This window comes from Eurosta solidaginis, chromosome 5 (assembly GCF_040869045.1).
Source record: "Eurosta solidaginis isolate ZX-2024a chromosome 5, ASM4086904v1, whole genome shotgun sequence".
In the NCBI taxonomy this organism is placed as follows: domain Eukaryota; kingdom Metazoa; phylum Arthropoda; class Insecta; order Diptera; family Tephritidae; genus Eurosta; species Eurosta solidaginis.
The window spans coordinates 197,966,385-197,987,884 of NC_090323.1; the positions used below are offsets into that span (position 1 = coordinate 197,966,385).

Genomic DNA, 21,500 nt, shown 5'->3' on the forward strand with positions numbered 1-21,500 from the left:
GTTGTCCGTATTCATCGCTGTCTGAAAGAGAGCTAATGTTCGGCCAAAAGTTCGTATGGTGTATGGCCAAAGCTGCGAACAAGATTGCGGAATGTTCGCGGAAACGTTCGTGTCGTGTATTTGGCGCTTAACCAAAAATTTTCTAGCAGGGTATGTTTTTGGATAGAATGTGCAACCCTTCATACTGCAACCTTTCAGCTGTTATCTCCATCAGCGAGTGCCTGTTCTTTGCATAGTGTACAAGTACAAGTGTGTTGACTTATCTGTCAAGCATTCTGACAGGCACTAGCTGGATTCGGAATGACAGCGAATTCAAAATGGATACCATTACCGAGTGCGCCGAATGATTGAAAAATTGAAAAAGTCGATACGATTGGTAGTCAAAAATGTTGTCGTTGGGACCAAAAATGCGACTCTAGACCTGAGATTTCCATCAGGTGAGCGAGGCTGTTTGTAGTTTTGACGTTTATCGCTTAGTGAACACACTTGGTATAGGTACACTATGGTTCTTTGTTGTACTTTTTTTCGCAACGAAAGCGGACGCAGAAATCTGATTGGAAATTGTTGTCGCGAATGCAGTATTCAATATTTGGAATGAAAAATTTAAACAGTGAATTTATATAAGCAATAAATATAATAATAAAAAAGTGCTCAAAGAAGTGTTATTTAACCAAAATGTATGCAATAACCTGATAAATGTGATTATCGATTTAGAGTAAAGATAGTTTATGTGTACACAAAGTACGGAAGAAAAAAGAAGCAAAGAAATCTTGAAGAAAAAGTGCAAGAAGTGCAGACGTCTGGAATTATAAGCGAATTCTTATTAACAAAATTAGTACCAAATAATTGTCTGCTTTGGATGTAAATAAATTAAATTATAAAAGTGTTAAAAATACAAGTTCAGCTTGCAAAAGCCTTTTAAAATCTGTCCGAATTTACAACCGAACAAAACCTTGCACAGCTTTCAAATTTGCAAAGGCATGAACAAATTTAAAAAAATATTCCAAAAAATATATTTAAAAGCGAACTTCACGCTATCGCAATAGCATAAGCTAATTAGCATAACTTCTTTTGCACTAGACAAGTCTGTAAACCACCACCATCACCTCCAGCATCAGCAATCAAGCAACAGCACTTGAGCTACTTATTCGCACTCAATCCAGAAAACGGCTATACAAATACTACAATGCAGAATAATAGCAACTCAACACGTCAAGGTAAAGAGAAACGTTTCTCTATACACGACGCTTTTGAGGAGGAGACAGACGAAGCAATACGCGTTTATGGCTCCACAGTGATTTCAACGCCTATGCGTTCCAAACAACGCTCGACAGACGATGTATCTATTCGTATACAGGACCCTAAGTAAGTACATAGATGTACATAATATATATTATATATATTTATATACTGTACATGATATACATATATTTGTATGTTGATATGTTTTGGCATAACTTGATGCATGTTTATGCTTAAGTGAAGTATACTTAATCATTGTTCCCCTCCAGGGGGTTAGGGGGTCAGAATATATCCGCGGTAGGTATGCATGTCATAAGAGACTAAAATACCAGATTCAAGGGCCTGTGTAGCGCAACCCTTTCAGGCCTTCTTTGGGTCTCCAAACCCAATTGTCAACCTCACCTATACGCCGCGAATCCTGTATCACTCACAGATGAGGCTCTGGCGACCCCAAGATCCTCATGGAACATGGGGGTGGGGAGAGGGATGGCCTGAAGGGTTAACGTGGCCATATAAATCGTTCCCGAGATAGTCGGGCTAACACCCTAATGGTGCTGTGTTACTGGAGCGTACCGGATCTGTATGCGGCAAAGGACCATCACATCGATAACACTCCCCAAAGCCTTCGGGGAGAAACCTTATCTCTACAACAAAAACAATAACAATAATTGTTCCCGATATAAGTTTATCTTTTATTACGTATGTATGTTACTTTGGTAAGTACGTATGCCCTTGGAAAATCCTCCTTATGCCGGTGTTTATGATATGTGGTATCTACTCATGTTGAGACAGTTGAACATAACCAAGCATACGCGCTATAAATGTCTAATAAACTTTTTAAGCTGGCAAGAGTCTTAGGACAGGATAGTTTGAGAATCCGGGCTGCCTTGTTTGCTCCATCCAAATGCCAGGGAATGAATTTCTTAATACTCGCTAGGTGTTTTATCCTGATGTTGTTGTAGCGATAAGGTTGCTCCCCGAAGGCTTTGGGGAGTGTTATCGATGTGATGGTCATTTGCCGGATACAGATCCGATACGCTCCGGTACCACAGCACCGTTAAGGTGCTAGCCCGACCATATCGGGAACGATTTATGTGGCCAAATTAAGCCTTCAGGCCATTCCCTCCCTCCCCACTCTCAAGTTCCATGAAACAGGATTCGCCGCGGATAGGTGAGGTTGACAATTGGGTTTGGAGAAGCTATATATTGTGCTGGCAACCTGAAAGGGTTGGGCTACACAGCCCCTTGAATGTGGCATTTTAGTCGCCTCTTACGACAGGCATACCTACCGCAGGTATATTCTGACCCCCTATCCCGCTGGGGTTTTTATCCTGAGATCTCTGGTTGTTGTTGTTGTGGTATCTATAAAAATAATCCCTCAAATCAAATCAAAAATAAATAGGCGGCTGAACTTTATCATGCAACATGGTCACATGAAATCATTCCCGAGATGGACGGGCTTGTAACTTAATGGTACTAGTTACCGGATCTATATCCGGCAAATGACCAACAACACCGACAACACTCACAAAGTGTTTTTATTTTTAAAACAACAACACAACCACCTCGTTGGTTCTGACAAATGGTATTTGCGTAGTAGATGCATTTTAAATGAAAAAAAAAAACAATAAGTTTTGGTATGTACCTCCGTTAGCCAGTATGCTCCAGCATCAGCACTTTCTGGCTTCTGGCCTGACTTGGGCTTAGAAAATGATTTTTCTGTTCCTTTTGGTCTTTGAGTTTTAGTCACCTCTTTTGAACTCGCTGAACTCCCATTCTGAAGGGTTAGAGAAGTGTTGCAAATGTGGTCAGTCCTTTGCCAGATATAAATCCGGTGAGCTCCTGTAATAGCCTGTTTAAGCCCTTTAACTTGCTGCGCCGTAGCCCTAACTTTGTATTCTTCGACTTTTCTCAGGGAGTCAATGGTTGTCGAACATTTTCTGGTTTGTTTGACTTTTCATATAACTACGTATGTATATGGACTGTTATTATGTCCCCCTGTAAGATTTTTATTTGATGTGTTGAGTATATTGATAACCGGCTCGCGTTTGCCCATTATATGCTCCATTCTAATTTTATAGAGCCCAATAGAGGCTATTTTGTATGTATGCATGTATGCAAGTTATAAATGTAACAATACTTAATAATTGTTGTTAACTTTTACAGAATAAGATAACCCAACCGTTTATAATTCTAATTCAATAACTTAAATGCATAAAAATTACATGGCTTTAAATAAGAATGTGATTCACCATACTTATTGACATGAACAGAAGCTGCTTGTTTTGGAAAAAATCACATTAATTACGAGGATGATTAATTTCATATTTTATAATTTTCTTTGTGTCGATGTCAAAATAGTTCATTTCCGACCGTTTGCTCTCAATTGCTTAATGAATCTTTTAAGAACGTTCAACCAATAAGCCTACCAGTATACCCACGTGTTTATTCATCATATATGAAAGCCACTGTATGTAATAACTATTTTGAGGTGTATCATGCCAACATCAGCGCCACGGTTGATAGTCACAATATACAATATTTACTTACGTACATTAGGGTGTTTAATTTTTGGTGAAATTTTCGCTAAATGGTTAAAATTCAGTTTTGGTCCTACTAGATTAAACACTTATTTTTCAATGAAAAAAAGTTTATTCAAAAAAAGTTCCTTAAGAAAATGCGGTTTGACCAACAACTTTTGAGTTATAGAACTAGAGGGAGATAATTTAATAATAAGTTTAAATTCCTATATAATATCATAAATATTTCGCATTAAATATCGAAACAATATCTCTCCAGCCTATAAAAATTGTATTTCTCAAGCTAATATTGTTCTAACGTACAGGGCGTATGATGAATATTTGAAGTTACGGAATAAAATTTTTGTACGTCTCTATTTATCATTTTTAAAACTTCCAATACACACGCAACTTTAAGGTTTGGGGTCAAAAACCTCTTTGCTGTTTACGGTACCTACAAATAAATTAATAAAACAGTCCGTATACTCAGCTGTCAGATATTTTCTCGTGCATGATGCAATGTTTCCGTAAAAAAAGTAAAGCTCCACTTCGACTCTGAAGGAAATAAAAAAAATCTCTCCATATCCACTCTGCATCTGTCCTCCAACGGGTTAAGGGGCTTAGAATATAGCCGATGGAACAGATGCCAGCGCAATTTATAGCTTCTCCAATTCAAATGTCAACCTCACCTATCCGTGGCGAATCCTGTTTCTTGAGTAGCTAGGCTCTGGTGTTCGTTCGTTCCAGAGATGCGCGGACTTGTACCTTGGTGCTTGTTACCGGAACGTGTCGGATCTATATCCGGCAAGGACCATGAACATACCTTAGTCCTCTTAGCAACTCTGAATCTCTTTTCTCCAGAACGATTTTTGTCTTTATTCCCTACATATGTGCACACAACTCGCAAGAAGCCCCCCGACCTTGGACCGCTCGATTTATCTGCCTTGCAGCAGGTGCCCTTTCCTTCTGCTCCAAATGACCCTATTCGGAACAATCTCCAGTTTCGAAAACAATCCCGAAACTCGAAAATCCGTAAAACTTCGAATGAATCCCGTAAATAATTCAGAAATGAACTGAAGATTGTCTCGAAAGAATTCACAAATGGTTTCGATATAGTTTTAAATTACTCCGAAAAAATCGCCAAAAATATCTCGATAGTAGCATTGCTAATTTTGGAAAATTGGCTTAAACCTCCAGCTATTGAAATCAGATACCAAATATTATTGGTCAAAGTAAAATCGACCCAGAGTTAAGCTGATTTTAAAAACTGTTCAAAGGACGTGGAAGATATGGCCAGTATAACGTCCTTAATTACCTAATTGTATCCAAATCCTATTCAATACCTAATTTTATCCAAAACTTAATATACCATTTCGGTTTCATGAAAGTAAAATTCCATCATTCCATCAAAATACGTTCAGTCTTTCTGTTTAGAGCCATGCACATAGTATATCTATGTATCGACAGAAGTCTATAGAATAGATCTAATTTTATTAATCTGATCAAGAAGAATTTTTTATATGGAGGGAGTGACAAATTACGAAAATACATTAATATGTAGGTTTATATATGACTAACGAAGGAGAAAGAGGTGTCGAAGACAACACCTAGATCAATAACTTCTTTGACAGAAGCCAGTGGAACACCTGAAATACCATAGGGCGTGGTATGCAGGGTAGACGACTTAGAAAAAGACATTTGAAAGCATTTTTTGACATTTAAGTAGAGACTATTGGCATTACACCAAGCAACAAGATTATTTAGATATAGGTTCAATTAAAAAATTGAAAATTCAAGTCATCGTGCTAAACTATTTTCGTTTAACTAAATATCTATAATTGCTTGGACCTACTAAATCTGTGTACTGAATAACCAACCTACCAAATATGAGCTGTGTTTTTTTTACGCGCATTATATCAACACTAAAGTTTTGTATGTACTTCTAAGTCTATATTCTGCACTATAAAGTTGTTACGCATAAAATTATCACCGCTAAATTTCAGTATACATTATACTCAGTTGCAAGTGAATGCCTCTCCATTTTATCTCTACACTAATCTCCACTTCTATGACCGAAAAGTGTGAGTGTCCACTATTCATCGCAAGCGATTCAGCTATAAGTTATACACTACGACCAACAGAGGTGCGTGCCTCCGCTATTCAGCACAACCCGTTTTGTAGCAAGTTGTTTACCACTGCTGCGAGTCTTCAATAATTGCTGGTTGATGGGTCTCCTAAACATTATCTAAGTGTTGGTAAGTGTTTTTATACCCCCGAATGCAGTAATTTTTCTCCAGAGCATTCCTTATAGTAAAGGCAACCTCTTTGCCGAATTTTGTTACGATAGGTTTAGCGATTTTTGATTTATGATTAATATTTGTAAAATTGAATTTATCACAAGTGAGCGGTGCCACGCCCATTTTAAAAAATGTTTCCAAATTTTTATCAAGAGTCTCAATATCAGCCCACATGTCAAATTTGAACATTCTAGTTATATTATTTACTAAATTATCATGTTTTTTGTGTTTTCCAAAATTTTATATATGTAAAAAGTGGGCGTGGTTATCATCCGATTTCGCTCATTCTCAATTCCAATCTATTCTGGGTCCAGATAAGCTAGTGTACCAAATTTGGTGAATATATCTCAATATTTACTGAAGTTATCGTGCTAACGGACAGGCGGACGGACGGACATGGCTCAATCAAATTTTTTTTCGATACTGATGATTTTGGTATATGGAAGTCTGTATTTATCTCGATTCCTTTATACCTGTACAACCAACCGTTATCCAATCAAAGTTAATATACTCTGTGTGCAAAGCACGCTGAGTATAAAAAACCTAGAAATATGTCAATGACTCGTTAATTGCCGGTATGACTACTGATGTTGTTGTTGTTGTTCCACTAATTTTAACTCAACTATTGTTTATAAATGTTTTGTAAACATTTTCATTACCTTTGTACGAGCGCATGTATAGTAGAAATAACAATTTATATCATCGCATTTCATTTTATCATTCCGTTGCAGTTTTGTATTTATTTATAGCTTTCATATACACATGTATTACTTATGTATGTATGTATTTATTTATTTATGGGCTTTTTCCATTGTTCCATTCGGACTAATTCTATCGCAATTGACTGTTTATACACAAAACAGTCCTTCGTAGTTAAAATGGCACATAAAATAAATTACAAACGGATATGCATAATTACTTATTTTGTTACAGTCTATGAACATTTAGTTTTCTCGTATTGCTGAACTTGGGCAATATTGTCGCATTTGGTAATAGTTATAGTACTAGTTGTAGGAGTTTGGTATGATCTAGCCCTAAAAGATCGTTCCATAACTACCCAGACAAGTACAGATGTTAACAAAGGATTCTTGTTGTTGAGTATTAATCACAATGGCCCTTAAAATTCAAGAACTCATAGCTCATTTTTAGCCTTTTAGTCGAAAGTTAATTTCATTCTCGCAAAAAAACTCTCTAACTCAGTAGTTAAGTATTAGTAGTTCCTTACGCTCGAGGGCATTGAAAACATAAAATAAAAAAAAAACTAACTTACGGTTAAAGAGAAATAACTCAAATGCAAGGTTTTCGATTTTATCCACCTTGCGAATACTGAGTGGAATATCGACTTATCTTGGCTGGCAGTTCAAACGCCTCATCTCAGAATATTTTTGCACATGCCTTATCATGGTTTTTTTTCATAAACGCTTTATATTATGTCGAAATTTATTGAAAGTAAGCGCAGATAGGGCGTTTTCGATACAAATCCTCAAATCTTGCTACAAGAAGGAGAAGAAGATATGGCGTGATTAATATTGTGAAGTAGATCGTTCTTTAAACAAATTCTGAAGATATGATATTTTGGAAACAGCAGCCTAGTTAGGATCATATTCTACTCAGCAGTTGAGTTACTCCGAGCAGTGTCGGTTGACCAAAAAAATCGGCTTCAAGCGATCACCTGCCTTGCTATTTAAATCCACAAACATATCCAACCTAGTGGTATTGATTCTGAGCAGGGCTTTCAATAAAAGATCTAGAGCAACAACCACAGATGTCCCGGCCTATTTTGACGACGTTCCGCCCTTTAATGAATCTGAACCGCTGGCTGATGTGAAGCAAGAGTCAAGTCATGAAAGAGGACGGATATAGTATCGTATACAAAAAAAAAGCGGTTTACTACTCACGGTATAATATACATACTTATGATCAAAATAATTAAAATCATGCTGTGTGTGCAAGGCCTGATAGTCGGGTATTAAACCTCGAACAGATATAGGCATCGAAAGCGAAAGATTTTGGAAATAAAAGAATTTTCGTCCGCATACAATTAAGTTAGTTTCGACACGAACTCGCCAACAATTCCGAAGATATCCAAAATTAGCTGTTTTTGTTGTTGTTGTGTTAATAGTGCTTCGTTCAATTCAATAGCTGCGACCGCAACAACAGCAAGTCACGAATTGTCATCAAAGTCCGGGAGAAGGAGGAAATTAGAATTTTCAATGAGTTGGACAATAGGGATGTTGCTGTTAGAGGCATAGGTCTTACATTACTGTTGAAAAGAGGGTTGCTATCATGTGGGGACACATCGCATGCAGGACATACATTATGCATGTTAGGGTTAGTTCTGGACAAGTATGAGTTTAACCTGTTACAGTATCCAGAACGAATTTGGCTTTCTAATATCAATTACAAAAACCATTGTATAAAGCAATATGAGCAAAGCTCGCTAATTAAATACATATGATCATATTAATATAATAGTAACAGCGGAAGTATTAAAAACAAATACTGTAAAAAATCCGAACAGATGTTACTAAGCTTTCAAAAAGCGCGCCTAAAAATTATATCCACACCATTAGGAATAAACTACATACAGAGTGTATGTGCCTACATGGTGATCAAAAGGAATATAAACAAAAAGGCAACTCTTAGAGACCAATTGTACAGCGAACAACGGGACATTCATATGGCTTAGCAGCTAAAGGCTTGCACTGATATGAATTTTGGAGATTCGAGTTCAACGCTCAGCTCCCGAAAAGCTAGCTGATGAAGAAGTGAAATTCAGAAACATGTCCTAGTAACCATCGCCGTTTGTAAACTTACAATTTTTCTCTAATATCAATTACAAAAACCATTGTATAAAGCAATATGAGCAAAGCTCGCTAATTAAATACATATGATCATATTGATATAATAGTAACAGCGGAAGTATTAAAAACAAATACTGAAAAAATCCGAACAAATGTTACTAAGCTTTCAAAAGCGCGCCTTAAAATCATATCCACACCACTGGGAATAAACTACATACAGAGTGTATGTGCCTACATGGTGATCAAAAGGAATATAAACAAAAAGGCAACTCTTAGAGACCAATTGTACAGCGAACAACGGGACATTCATATGGCTTAGCAGCTAAAAGGCTTGCACTGATATGAACGTTGGAGATTCGAGTTCAATGCTCAGCTCCCGAAATGCTAGCTGATGAAGAAGTGAAATTCAGAAACATGTCCTAGTAACCATCGCCGTTTGTAAACTTACAATTTTTCTCTAATATCAATTACGAAAACCATTGTATAAAGCAATATGAGCAAAGCTCGCTAATTAAATACAAATGATCATATTGATATAATAATAACAGCGGAAGTATTAAAAACAAATACTGAAAAAATCCGAACAAATGCTACTAAGCTTTCAAAAAGCGCGCCTAAAAATTATATCTACACCATTAGGAATAAACTACATACAGAGTGTATGTGCCTACATGGTGATCAAAAGGAATATAAACAAAAAGGCAACTCTTAGAGACCAATTTTACTGCGAACAACGGGACATTCATATGGCTTAGCAGCTAAAAGGCTTGCACTGATATGAATGTTGGAGATTCGAGTTCAACGCTCAGCTCCCGAAAAGCTAGCTGATGAAGAAGTGAAATTCAGAAACATGTCCTAGTAACCATCGCCGTTTGTAAACTTACAATTTTTCTCTAATATCAATTACGAAAACCATTGTATAAAGCAATATGAGCAAAGCTCGCTAATTAAATACATATGATCATATTGATATAATAGTAACAGCGGAAGTATTAAAAACAAATACTGTAAAAAATCCGAACAAATGCTACTAAGCTTTCAAAAAGCGCGCCTAAAAATTATATCCACACCATTAGGAATAAACTACATACAGAGTGTATGTGCCTACATGGTGATCAAAAGGAATATAAACAAAAAGGCAACTCTTAGAGACCAATTGTACAGCGAACAACGGGACATTCATATGGCTTAGCAGCTAAAGGCTTGCACTGATATGAATGTTGGAGATTCGAGTTCAACGCTCAGCTCCCGAAAAGCTAGCTGATGAAGAAGTGAAATTCAGAAACATGTCCTAGTAACCATCGCCGTTTGTAAACTTACAATTTTTCTCTAATATCAATTAAAAGTTTTATATTTTTCTGGCCACCACTGTTTGTTTTGAAATGGCTTTAATTACTTATAAGCAATTCAATAAAAAAATACAACTGCGTATGCAGACGGCATAAAGTACAAAGTGTGAACAGTTCTTATATAGCATAAAATCTGAAATATCCTTCGGAAAAAAAATATTCAATAATCAATGCAAATTTAAGGGACCTATAACTTGTTCTTTGTTAGACTAAGACTGATTGGGTTACACAACTGCGTACTCAAAAAAATTCAGAGAAAACTACAAATAAAAAGTTCGAAATTTTCGCAAAATTTTCTCGATTTTTTTTGAAAACGTTTTTAATATTTGTTTGCATAGCTCCAGTTACAAAATTCATAGAATTCTTTTCTAAGAATATCGAAAATAAAAAGAGAAATTTGAAAAAATTGCCACTGCTATTTTTCTGTGTGCGTTGTAGATCATGTCGCCCCTCGGCAGTGTTTGGCGAGCACTCCTAGTGTATTTCTGCCATGAAAAGCTTCTTGGTGAAAACTTATCTGCCTTGCAGATGCCGTTCAGAGTCGGCATAAAACAAGTAGGTCCCGTCTCCCCAATTTGTAGGCAAAACTAAGAAAAGTAGCACGACGCAAATTGGTTGAGAAGCTCGGCCTAAAATCTCTTCTTTTATTTATGTAGACCATGGGCCAATGAGAAAAGCTTCATTTCGATGTAACAACCTGAGCCAAATCTTAAAATCCATAATCGTATGACTCGTAAAACATAGTTTTCGGAGTATGACATACGTGGTCGTACTATTTCATTTGTATTCGGAATGACGATATACGTGAACGAGTAGTTGAACGTAATCGCTGAAATGACTAAGTTTTTTGGTATTTTTACAACTATTTCAAATTCTTTAAATCTATTTTAAAATATGTTCCAACGTACTTTTGGCCCTAAAAAGAGCAATTCATTCAAAATAATTCGATATTTGTGTATTATCGAATGTTATAATCCCATTTTACTTATACCACTGACGTATCGCGTAATTTTCTTTCGTATCGTATTCGATCCGTGATCGTGTGTTACGATTCGGCCCCTATTCAAGCACTGTTAGCGTTCAAAGACCAAATTTGTTCTATTGAAGAATTTATGCTAAGTCCCTTAACATCAGTATCCATCCAAACATTTATATGTACCTTAATATTTATGTATATCTAAAACTTTCGCACTTTGAACACATCTATATTCACAACTTGGCAGCTTAATTAACATTGGCCTCCATAATGAATATGTAAACTCGGCATTTAAATATGTAAAACATTTAAGTATTTATATTTTGTAACTTGCACGCTAGTCGGACTTATTTGCTAAGACACTTTTAGTGGTTTTACAACATTTATTCGTTTTGTTCAAATCGCTGGTTATAATTAAAACTTTTACGTCAAAAGAAAATCTACACTGAAAGAAAAAGGCTGGTCAAATCAACCGAAATACGGGTCAATTCAACCGAAATTTCTGTCAATTTTTATCCATAGCAACAAGATGTTGAATCAACTGCGCACAAATCGTTGATTCGTAATTGACCGTTTTAGTAGTCAAATAAACAAAAAAAGTTGTTTCATTATACTTTACCCATAGTTTTGTTAAATTAACAATTATTACCGTCGCTCTAGGAATACCAATCAAAACTGTTAATATGAAAGGGATTTCTGTTCTTTTGAAATTACCAGTGCAAACTGTTAAATTAACAGAGTTTATTGTCGAAATGACACTACCGGTGAAATCTATTGAAATAACAGATATTTCTTTTTTTTTCTAGATTAATAGCGTATACTTTTACATCAACATAGTTTTCTTTTCATATGACATTAATACCTGTGAAAAAAATAAAAGCCGGATAAATATATATTTAAACTTACATAGTTTTTTTTTATTTGTATTAATTACACATAAGTACATTTCGTTTCTAATGATTTTATTGCTATATTTAGTAATATTAATTAAAATAATAACTTAAAGCTGAATTCAAATAAACAAAACTTGTTATGCACAGTAAATTCAAAAAAAGGTTTTTTAAAATTTTAACAAAAAATTTAATATCTTTACAGTATATAAGTAAATTATGTGAACATTCAACTCCAGTAATGATATGGTGCAGCAAAATACAAAAATAAAAGAAAATTTCAAAATGGGCGTGGCTCCGCCCTTTTCATTTAATTTGTCTATGATACTTTTAATGCCATAATTCGAACAAAAATTTATCAATCATTTTGAAATTTGATAGGGGCATAGATTTTATGACGTTAACTGTTTTCTGTGAAAATGGGCAAAATCGGTTGAAGCCACGCCCAGTTTTTATACCCAGTCGTGCGTCTGTCCTTCCGCATGGCCGTTAACACGATAACTTGAGCAAAAATCGATATATCTTTACTAAGCTTCGTTCACGTACTTACCTGAACTCACTTTATCTTGGTATAAAAAATGAACGAAATCCGACTATGACCACGCCCACTTTTTTGATATCGATAATTACGAAAAATGAAAAAAATGCCATAATTCTATACCAAATACGAAAAAAGGGATGAAACATGGTAATTGTATTGGTTTATTGACGCGAAATATAACTTTAGAAAAAACTTTGTAAAATGGTTGTGACACCTACCATATTAAGTAGAAGAAAATGAAAAAGTTCTGCAGGGCGAAATAAAAAACCCTTGAAATCTTGGCAGGTATTACATTTATAAATAATTAGCGGTATCCAACAGATGATGTTCTGGGTCATCCTGGTCCACATTTTGGTCGATATCTGGAAAACGCCTTCACATATACAACTACCACCACTCCTTTTTAAAACTCTCATTAATACCTTTAATTTGATACCAATATCGTACAAACACATTCTAGAGTCACCCCTGGTCCACCTTTATGGCGATATTTCGAAACGGCGTCCACCTGTAGAACTAAGGTCCACTCTCTTTTAAAATACTCATTAACACCTTTCGTTTGATACCCATATCGTACAAACAAATTCTAGAGTCACCCCTGGTCCACCTTTATGGCGATATCTCGAAACGGCGTCCACCTATGGAACTAAGGATTACTCCCTTTTAAAATACTCATTAACACCTTTCATTTGATACCCATATCGTACAAACAAATTCTAGAGTCAACCCTGATCCACCTTTATGGCGATATCCCTAAATGGCGTCCACCTATAGAACTATGGCCCACTCCCTCATAAAATACCCTTTAATGCCTTTCATTTGATACACATGTCATACAAACACATTCCAGGGTTTCCCTCGGTTCATTTTCCTACATGGTTATTTTCCCTTATGTTGTCACCATAGCTCTCAACTGAGTATATAATGTTCGATTACACCTGTGAGCGCGATTATCGTCAGCAGTGATCAGTAATTACCCTACGACTAACGTGCATTGTAAAGCTTAAAGATATTTTTTTTGACTGCTGGTCACCCTGATCAATTTACGATATTGCAGAAAGACCATTCATAAAAAGAATGTCAACTGAAAAAGGAGACTGAAGGGCGTGAGCGAACACTTCCGCTGGAGTGGCTTTTTCCTTTTTTTCTTTTTTCTGGTGGAGCTGCTGAAGAGTCGACACGCGTTCTGAAAACGATCCGAAACCATCGCTAGTTGTGACAAACGTTGTTTCTTTTTTGCAAAGATTTTAACGCGTTAAAGCAAAGTTAATTAACGCGAATAAAGTATTTGTGCAAATTTTCGACAACCAAGCAGATAACTTTTTACAAGAAACTAGCCCGAGAGATACGACTGGATTAGCTAACCAAACCTAGCCATCGGCCTTGTAGTACAGCAGTCACATTTTTTTTGGGACTTCGGACGAGCCATTTGGAAAGATATACAACCTTCCTTTAGGAATTGAGCCACTCAGATTTTCTAATAGAACAACTTGCTGCGAATTCGAAAGCGGACCTAACAAGGTTATCACCCAATACCAATTAAAGGTTACTTAATTCTAGTCCCGGCGGCGCAAGGACTTCATCCGGAATTGCAGGGACTGATCTGCACAGTAGATAAAGAACGAAGATAAATGATTTAAGTTGGATAACGACCTACGAAGAAAATTTTTTTCCCAATAAATATTAGTCAATTACAAGTTATTTGTGTTAAAATTCCTTCACACCGAATATTCATTTCCCTGCATAACTTCAGAATTCATTTTTGGTCATATTAATAGCGTTGTAAATAGCAATATAAGAGTTTCGGATTTTTTTTCTTGAAGTGCAAAAACAAAAATCTTTAAATTAAGAAGAAAAGTAGTAAATCAGTTAAACATGTATAACCACGTTCATTCATTAATAATTTGCTAGGTTATATGTATTACAAAGTGTGTTAGGTAGGTGAGTGAAAAATTCCATTCCAAAAAAAAAAAGAAAGCTACGTTTTACACATACAGCTTATGCTCGTCGATCAACTACAACAACAGGCGCCTGCTGTATATGATCGAGAAAATGCGATGTAAGTACATACTCTTATTAAATTACTCTTAATGTCTAACGTATGGACTGATTTTTCGCTCATCATTCATTTTGGTTTATGTAAAAGAGTAGCTTGACTGATTCTTTGTTGGCGGTCCCGTAAGTTTTGGAGCGCGATAGCTTTTAATTCTCCTTACCTTCCAGGTAATTTGATTTCTTGCTCATCTCTTTCTTTTATGAGTCCAGCTATTCTTCTGACATTTATTTTATTTTTTTTTTTATTTATTTCATCGATTAGGATGAAAACCATGGATGAGTTTTATTTGTTTTGCTTCTCCACTACCTAGTAGCTTATTATTTTAATACTTACATAATTACTCTGATTCATATTAAAAAACGGTAGACATCCATGCATATATAGATATATAGGTGCATGTGAAAGTAACATTTTTCATTCAAAAATTATATCACATTAGGCTGACCTGAATAGAGTCAAATTTTCTTGCGAAAACAATTAAGCTAACGACTAGTATGTAACATAAAAATTATATGAATATACTTACATAAAGGGTAGCTTTAGATTATCTAACATGCCTTACACGATACTTATTAATAAATGAATTAAACTGTTTAAGAGTCTGAAATGTTAGTGTAACGTTTTCTTTAATCGTGAGATAGCCTAAACCTTAGACTTACTGAGTTGGTTGGGATGGTGATGCGTAAGTATCTTTCATGGTTGGGCAGGGAAGAGAAGAACAGGGGCAAAGACAGCGTTGATCAGAGGAATTATCCACGTCCGATCTGGTCCGTCCGTTTTAGTGAATAAGTGGTTGTAGGAGTAGTGTTTCGTGGTCCGTTTTTTTTGTCAAAGTGCATGATATTTCTTTTTGTAGGTAGTCAGGTAACTTCCATAAGTGCGGCAAGACCCACCCCGATCCGGCGAGCTTAGCACCAGGATTACGCTAGCCGTTCACTTTCGGTTGCCATACAAAGGACTTCATTACACACCCGAACTTAACCTTCCTTACTTGTTTAAAATATTTTGATCCATGCGCCACCTATCAGAGTTTTTTTTATTATTATTGCATTGTCATCGGGTTCTGAACTATATTCCAAGTTTTAAGCTTGTAGTTTATCGCGAAGTTACTTAAATTTCAATTACAAAATTCTGTTCGCCCGGCCGTACAAGTCAAGCTAAATAAAACCGTTTAAAAATTTCACAGCAGTCCCATATGCCCTCACATACATATATGTAACTTGTATTCATATGAAAGTGCCTGAATTTCGTATGAAAGTGCAAAGAAAAAGCACTTCCATATAAAGCCAAAACACTTTAATATGATATTCAAATTTACACTAACAAATTGACAAAAAAATTGTAAAAATTATTGTAGAACCATTTTTTGTTGTTATATCGGCCTACTGATTTGTAAGATCGCGGGTTCGAATCGAGCTCAAGGCCTAACAATAATTTTTTATCATTATTATTGTTATGATAAATTTTTTCTTAATTATTGTAGAACTGAGAAAAATTTTAATTCAAATTTATTCATTAAGGGGACCATCAAAATTCTTTAAACATATAAAATAAATTTTAAAAAGTTTCAGTGTACATATAATTTTGTAGATGTATTGTGATTTGCACTTCAATATAAACATTTTTGATCAGCACTGATCTTAAACAATAACTGTGAAATTGTGTAATATTTAATATTGACTGAAACAAGTTTTTCCTGCTTTGTCAAAAATATCATTTGCTGGCAATATCGATTCTTAAGTAGCTGTAATTTAACATAGAATCTATATATAAAAAGAAGTGTACATTTTGATTGTCACTCCATAACTCGAGAACGGATAGAAAGATTGCCATGAAATTTTTAGGAAAGATACAGGAAGGAGAGATGATGGTTAGTTGATATAATATATATAAAAATCAAATTCTGTGTGTGTGTTCCCTATGAAAACGTGTTTGCTATACTTCGATCATCACCAAATTTTGGCTCGAGGTTCCTTCGATCAAGACGAAAGTTTTTCATATTTCAGAATTAAGAATTTTAAATTTAAAAGTTTTTGTTTTTTGGCTATGCGAAAGAACTATCTTAGCTCCCAAAGATGATCATGTTAACAAAATCAATGATCGCTTTCAAAATCAATTTCCTGGTGAAGTGACGAAATATAAATAGATCGACACAGTTACAGATGAAGAGAAAATTGTGAATTATCCAAATGAATTTCTATACTCCTTACAACCAAAAGGAATGCCTGCGCATATATCAACTTTGAAAATTGGCTCACCAGTCATGCTTCTTCGGAATGTAATCAAAGCAACAATCATCAGCGGTAAAATCAATACAATAATATAAAATAGGATACAATAAGATACAAGAATCAATTGTTTTAACAGAAAATTTCACCAAATATGCGTACAAAATTCAATTCAATTTACAGAACAATAAATTAAATTATCAACAAACAAAACAGAAAAAATAACGCAACATCCGTTCGATCTCGGGCGTTACAACGTGCGCCTGGTAAATCTAGTTAAGTATAAAAATTACATTTCAATCACTCCGCAATGGAGGCTGGCTTCGAGATCCTTAAGGCGAAGGTCGATTTGCTTAAGCATCTAAATGTTGTAGACACTTGTAAGTTACAACGATATTATTATAGCCGACATTATCGAATTAATCATGTTACATAAACGCCCATACCATATCCAAAGTCTTTGATTTACTAATAAAAATGCATTAATTTCCCATTTTGGCAAGTAAATCTCTCGCTGTCTAAATAAAATGTACATAAATTGTGGAAATATTAGACAGATTTTATATATCTTGAGGTCTTGTTGTGTATAAGAAACATATTTGTATGTATTATATGTGCAAATTATTTCCAATTTGTTGTTGATATATGTATGTATATACCATTATTACTGTACATTCTAATATAAATATAAACATATATGCACAGTTAATTAGCAATGTGTTAATCATTCATTATTAAGTAGTTATGTAAATATTATTGATATTGATTGTATGAACATTTATACAAACACGTGTCACAGTTTACAAAAATATTGTACATAAATAGCTTATGTAAACCTGAGATAAAGTTGTTCACAACTCTGAACAATTGAGCACAACAACAATGCTTACAAATAAATAAATACTTGGACTTTGATAACGCCAAGCTCTCACTCAATTAATATTCAATGAAATATCAGTTCATTGAGAATGGAATGAATATAAACCTATGTATATTTTATATTAGTTATTTAATCCCCTAAACAGCTTATTTATATGTACATATGTACACTAACGTCAAAAATATTATGTAAAAAATTGAAAATGTTTTTATTCGTAATTTTAAAAGATTTTTCACTTAATTGGCGCTTAACCGGTTATGGCCGTTCAATAAGACTTGCCAGTAGCTTCTTCGTTGGGCTAACTGGCGGCAATCGAGTACACCAAGGGAATTTGAATCGTTTTCTGCCTGGTCCTTCCAGGGGCGTGGGTGCCCCCTCCTCCTATGCTACCATATAAAAATACCTTTTTAGCAGGCATGCTTAACCAACGAAACGATATCATTTCGTTACGATAATCAACGTTAATAAACGAAACGAAGTCATTTCGTTTCGTTTATTAACGTTAAGATCGTCAAATTAACGAAATGATTTCGTTTCGTTTTCTGCCATATCAAAACGAAATCAAATCGTTTATGTTGATTATTAATTTCAAACTATGCTGGCAAAGCTGATTGATGGCGGAGTCATTAAAGGTGAAAGCATTAGCCAAGCTGATTGCAACTTTTCTCATGAATTTTGACAGTACAAACATTTCTCAGAGTATTTTTGACATTACCACCAACGAATTACACAAACAAATTACATAGAGTTTGTGTGTGTATGTGCGCTCGTTGTTGCCACCTTACGGCTTCACCATGGCTATAGCATTGCCAGCGCAATTCAAACATAAAGTATCACGTTTTTGTTAACGTTTTTAACGTTAACGAAAGCTTTTCGTTTCGGTTAAAAACGAGATACAATTTATCTTGATAATTTCTTTATCGATAATATTTCGAAGTATTTCAACAGAAACGGTGGAAATTTTTTGATAAACGATTAGCTTAACGTTAAGGTGCATCCCCGCTTTTTAGCCACAGCATCATCTTTCATTCGTATAACATGGCCCAGCCAGCGTAGCCGCTGTGTTTTAATTTCACGAGCTATGCTGATGTCTGCGTAAAGCTCGTACAGCTCATCATTAAAGCTTCTTCGGTAATCGCCGTCGCCAACGCGTACAGGTCTTTGGAAGAATTTTTCTTTCCAACATTCCCAGAGCCGTCTGCTCTGATGTTGTCATATCCCATGCTTCTGCACCATATAGCAGGACGATAAGTGAATTGCAGAGCATGACTTTCGTTTGCCGAGACATGACTTTACTTTTCAACTGTCCTTCTATTCCAAAGTGGCATATATTGGCAAGAGCGATTCTTCGCTCGATTTCAAAGCTGATGTTGTTGTTTGTGTTAATACTGCTTTCCATATAAACGAAGTCTTTTAATATTTCCAAATTATGGCTGCCAAATGCGCTGACTCTTACCTTGATGACAGAAGGTACTTCGTTTTGTCCTCATTCACCACGAAACCCACTTTTCCGCATCTTTTTCCAGTTAAGAGTAAGCAGAACTTCCGGCACGGGTGTCAGGCCGATGGTATCAATGTCAGCATACGCCAGTAATTGCGCGCTTTTATATATTATTTTTCCAGAGTGGTTAAGTTCTGCAGTATTTATTAGCATCAAATTAAACAAATCTCAAGATAGGGGTCCACACTGTTTAAAAACTCGTTTACATTGGAACGGCTCGAAGAAGTCCTTCCCAATTCCGACTGAGCTGGTGGTGTTGCTCAACGTTATTCAGCACAGCAGTATAAGTTTTGTGCGGAAACTGAATTCAGACACAATGGTATTAGGTAGCCCCTTCCATGTTGTTGTTGTTGTATCGATAAGGTTTCTCCCCGAAGGCTTTGGGGAGTGTTGTCGATGTGATCGTCCTTTGCCGGATACAAATCCGGTACGCTCTGGTAACACAGCACCATTAAGGGCTAGCCAGACCATCTCGGGAGCGATTTATATGGCCACATTAAACCTTCAGGCCATCCCTCCCTCCCCACCCCCAAGTTCCATGAGGAGCTTCTGTAAAGGCTTTCCCTTTCAACTCGCGATACTCGTTCACACACTCTTCTTGTTACGTTCGCTTTTAACTTTTAACGTTGTCTTGTCGCTTACAACGGGCATTCTTCATGCCACCAGTTACCTTCCCGTGTTCGCCGGTTACCAATTTTTTTCTCGGCGGCAGTACGAAGTGCTTAAGAGATATGCTCCCACTGCCCCAGCATTCCGTTGGGCTGACTTGTGCTCTCAGAGCGTAGGTGAAAAAGTCGAGCTGCGGAATCATTGGCAGTCTGTTGCGATTGCAGCCTTTCAACGTCTAGATTTCTTTGTTTTTTGTATTTTGTTTTTAGCAGCGCAGAGGCGGGGGCGTATTTTGGCTGCGACGATAATAGTGATCCGACTCAATGTTTGGTCATCCAATCGTGGTTCCTAACTGCAGATTTTGAGGAAGTATTTATTCGAAAATCCTAGTACGCAGTTTTTGTTTACTTAATAAAATCCACCATTTGATGTTTTTTTATGTAAATTGGTAACGACAAATTTTCGCATATGATACTGATATTTTTCTTTCATTATTAATTCCACGTATTCCCGAAATGGCTTTCGTAGAGAAAACTAATCCTTTGGTTTTCAGTGTCATAAAACTTCTAAGCTAAGTAAAGGTTTAAATATATACATAAATATAAATTCTATATTTGGCAACAACCGTACGGCACTCGACTTCTGCCTTAAAGTAAAAGCAAACTATTGATTTCAATGTATTACAAATTTACGACGTGACATTTTGTTTCCATAAAAAAAATTGATTTCATGTCTAAAGGTGTGTATATTAGGGCGTTTCTTATTTGTGTACTTTTCACGAACCCGAAATGACATTTATGAAATCAAATTTTAATATTGTCACAAATAGAAATGCTGGAAGAAAGGTAAAGTAAAAGAAAGAAAAGGAAAGGAAGGGAATGGAAGGGAAACTAACGGAAAGGAAAAGAAAGGGAAAGGAAAAGAAATTAAAAGGAAAGAAAAGGAAGTGAAAGGAAATTAAAATAAAGGAAAAGGAAAGAATAGAAATCTGAACAAAAACTGCATAACAAAGAAAATTGCAACTGAAATCGATACCGAAATTAGAATTAAAATTGCAACTTAAACTTGGAATCGAAACCGGAACCGAAGATGATACCGCAACGAAATCCCAACTGAAATCAAAATCGCAACGAAAACTGCACCCAAATCGGAACTGAAACCGAGACCGAAACTGGAATCAAAACCGAAAGAACAACGAAAAGTACAATCCAAATCGGAACCACAACCAAAATTGGGAATGAATATTGGTTTCGAAACGGAAGAGAAAGGACAGGAGAGGGAAAGAAAAGAAAGGAAAGGAAGTGAAGAGAAAGGAAAAGGAACGAAATGAGGGAAAGAATGTCGAAATCGCAACCCAAATCGGAACCTAAACCGCGACCGAAATTTCAATCGAAACCAGAACTGCACCCGAAACTTAAAATAAGATCTGAACCGAAACTGAATTCGAAACCGGAACCAAAACTACCACAACGAAAATTGCAACCGAAATCGAGACCGAAATTAGAATTGAAATTCCAACTGAAACCCGGAATCGAACCCGGAACGGAAAATTAAACCGCAACGAAATCCCAACTGAAACCGAAATCACAACGAAAACTGCAGCCGAAA

At 35.8% G+C, this 21,500-nt stretch overlaps 1 protein-coding gene across 1 annotated transcript in view; it reads left to right on the forward strand.

The window, feature by feature from the left end:
- Positions 1 to 502: 502 nt before the first annotated feature.
- LOC137252128 (transmembrane protein 134) overlaps positions 503 to 21,500 on the forward strand; it is an 83,804-nt gene continuing 62,806 nt past the window's right edge. The window contains exon 1 of the mRNA XM_067787406.1: positions 503 to 1,365. Within this exon, the coding sequence (XP_067643507.1) occupies positions 1,187 to 1,365 (179 nt within the window). The 5' untranslated portion in view covers positions 503 to 1,186. The remainder of the gene's footprint in view (positions 1,366 to 21,500) is intronic.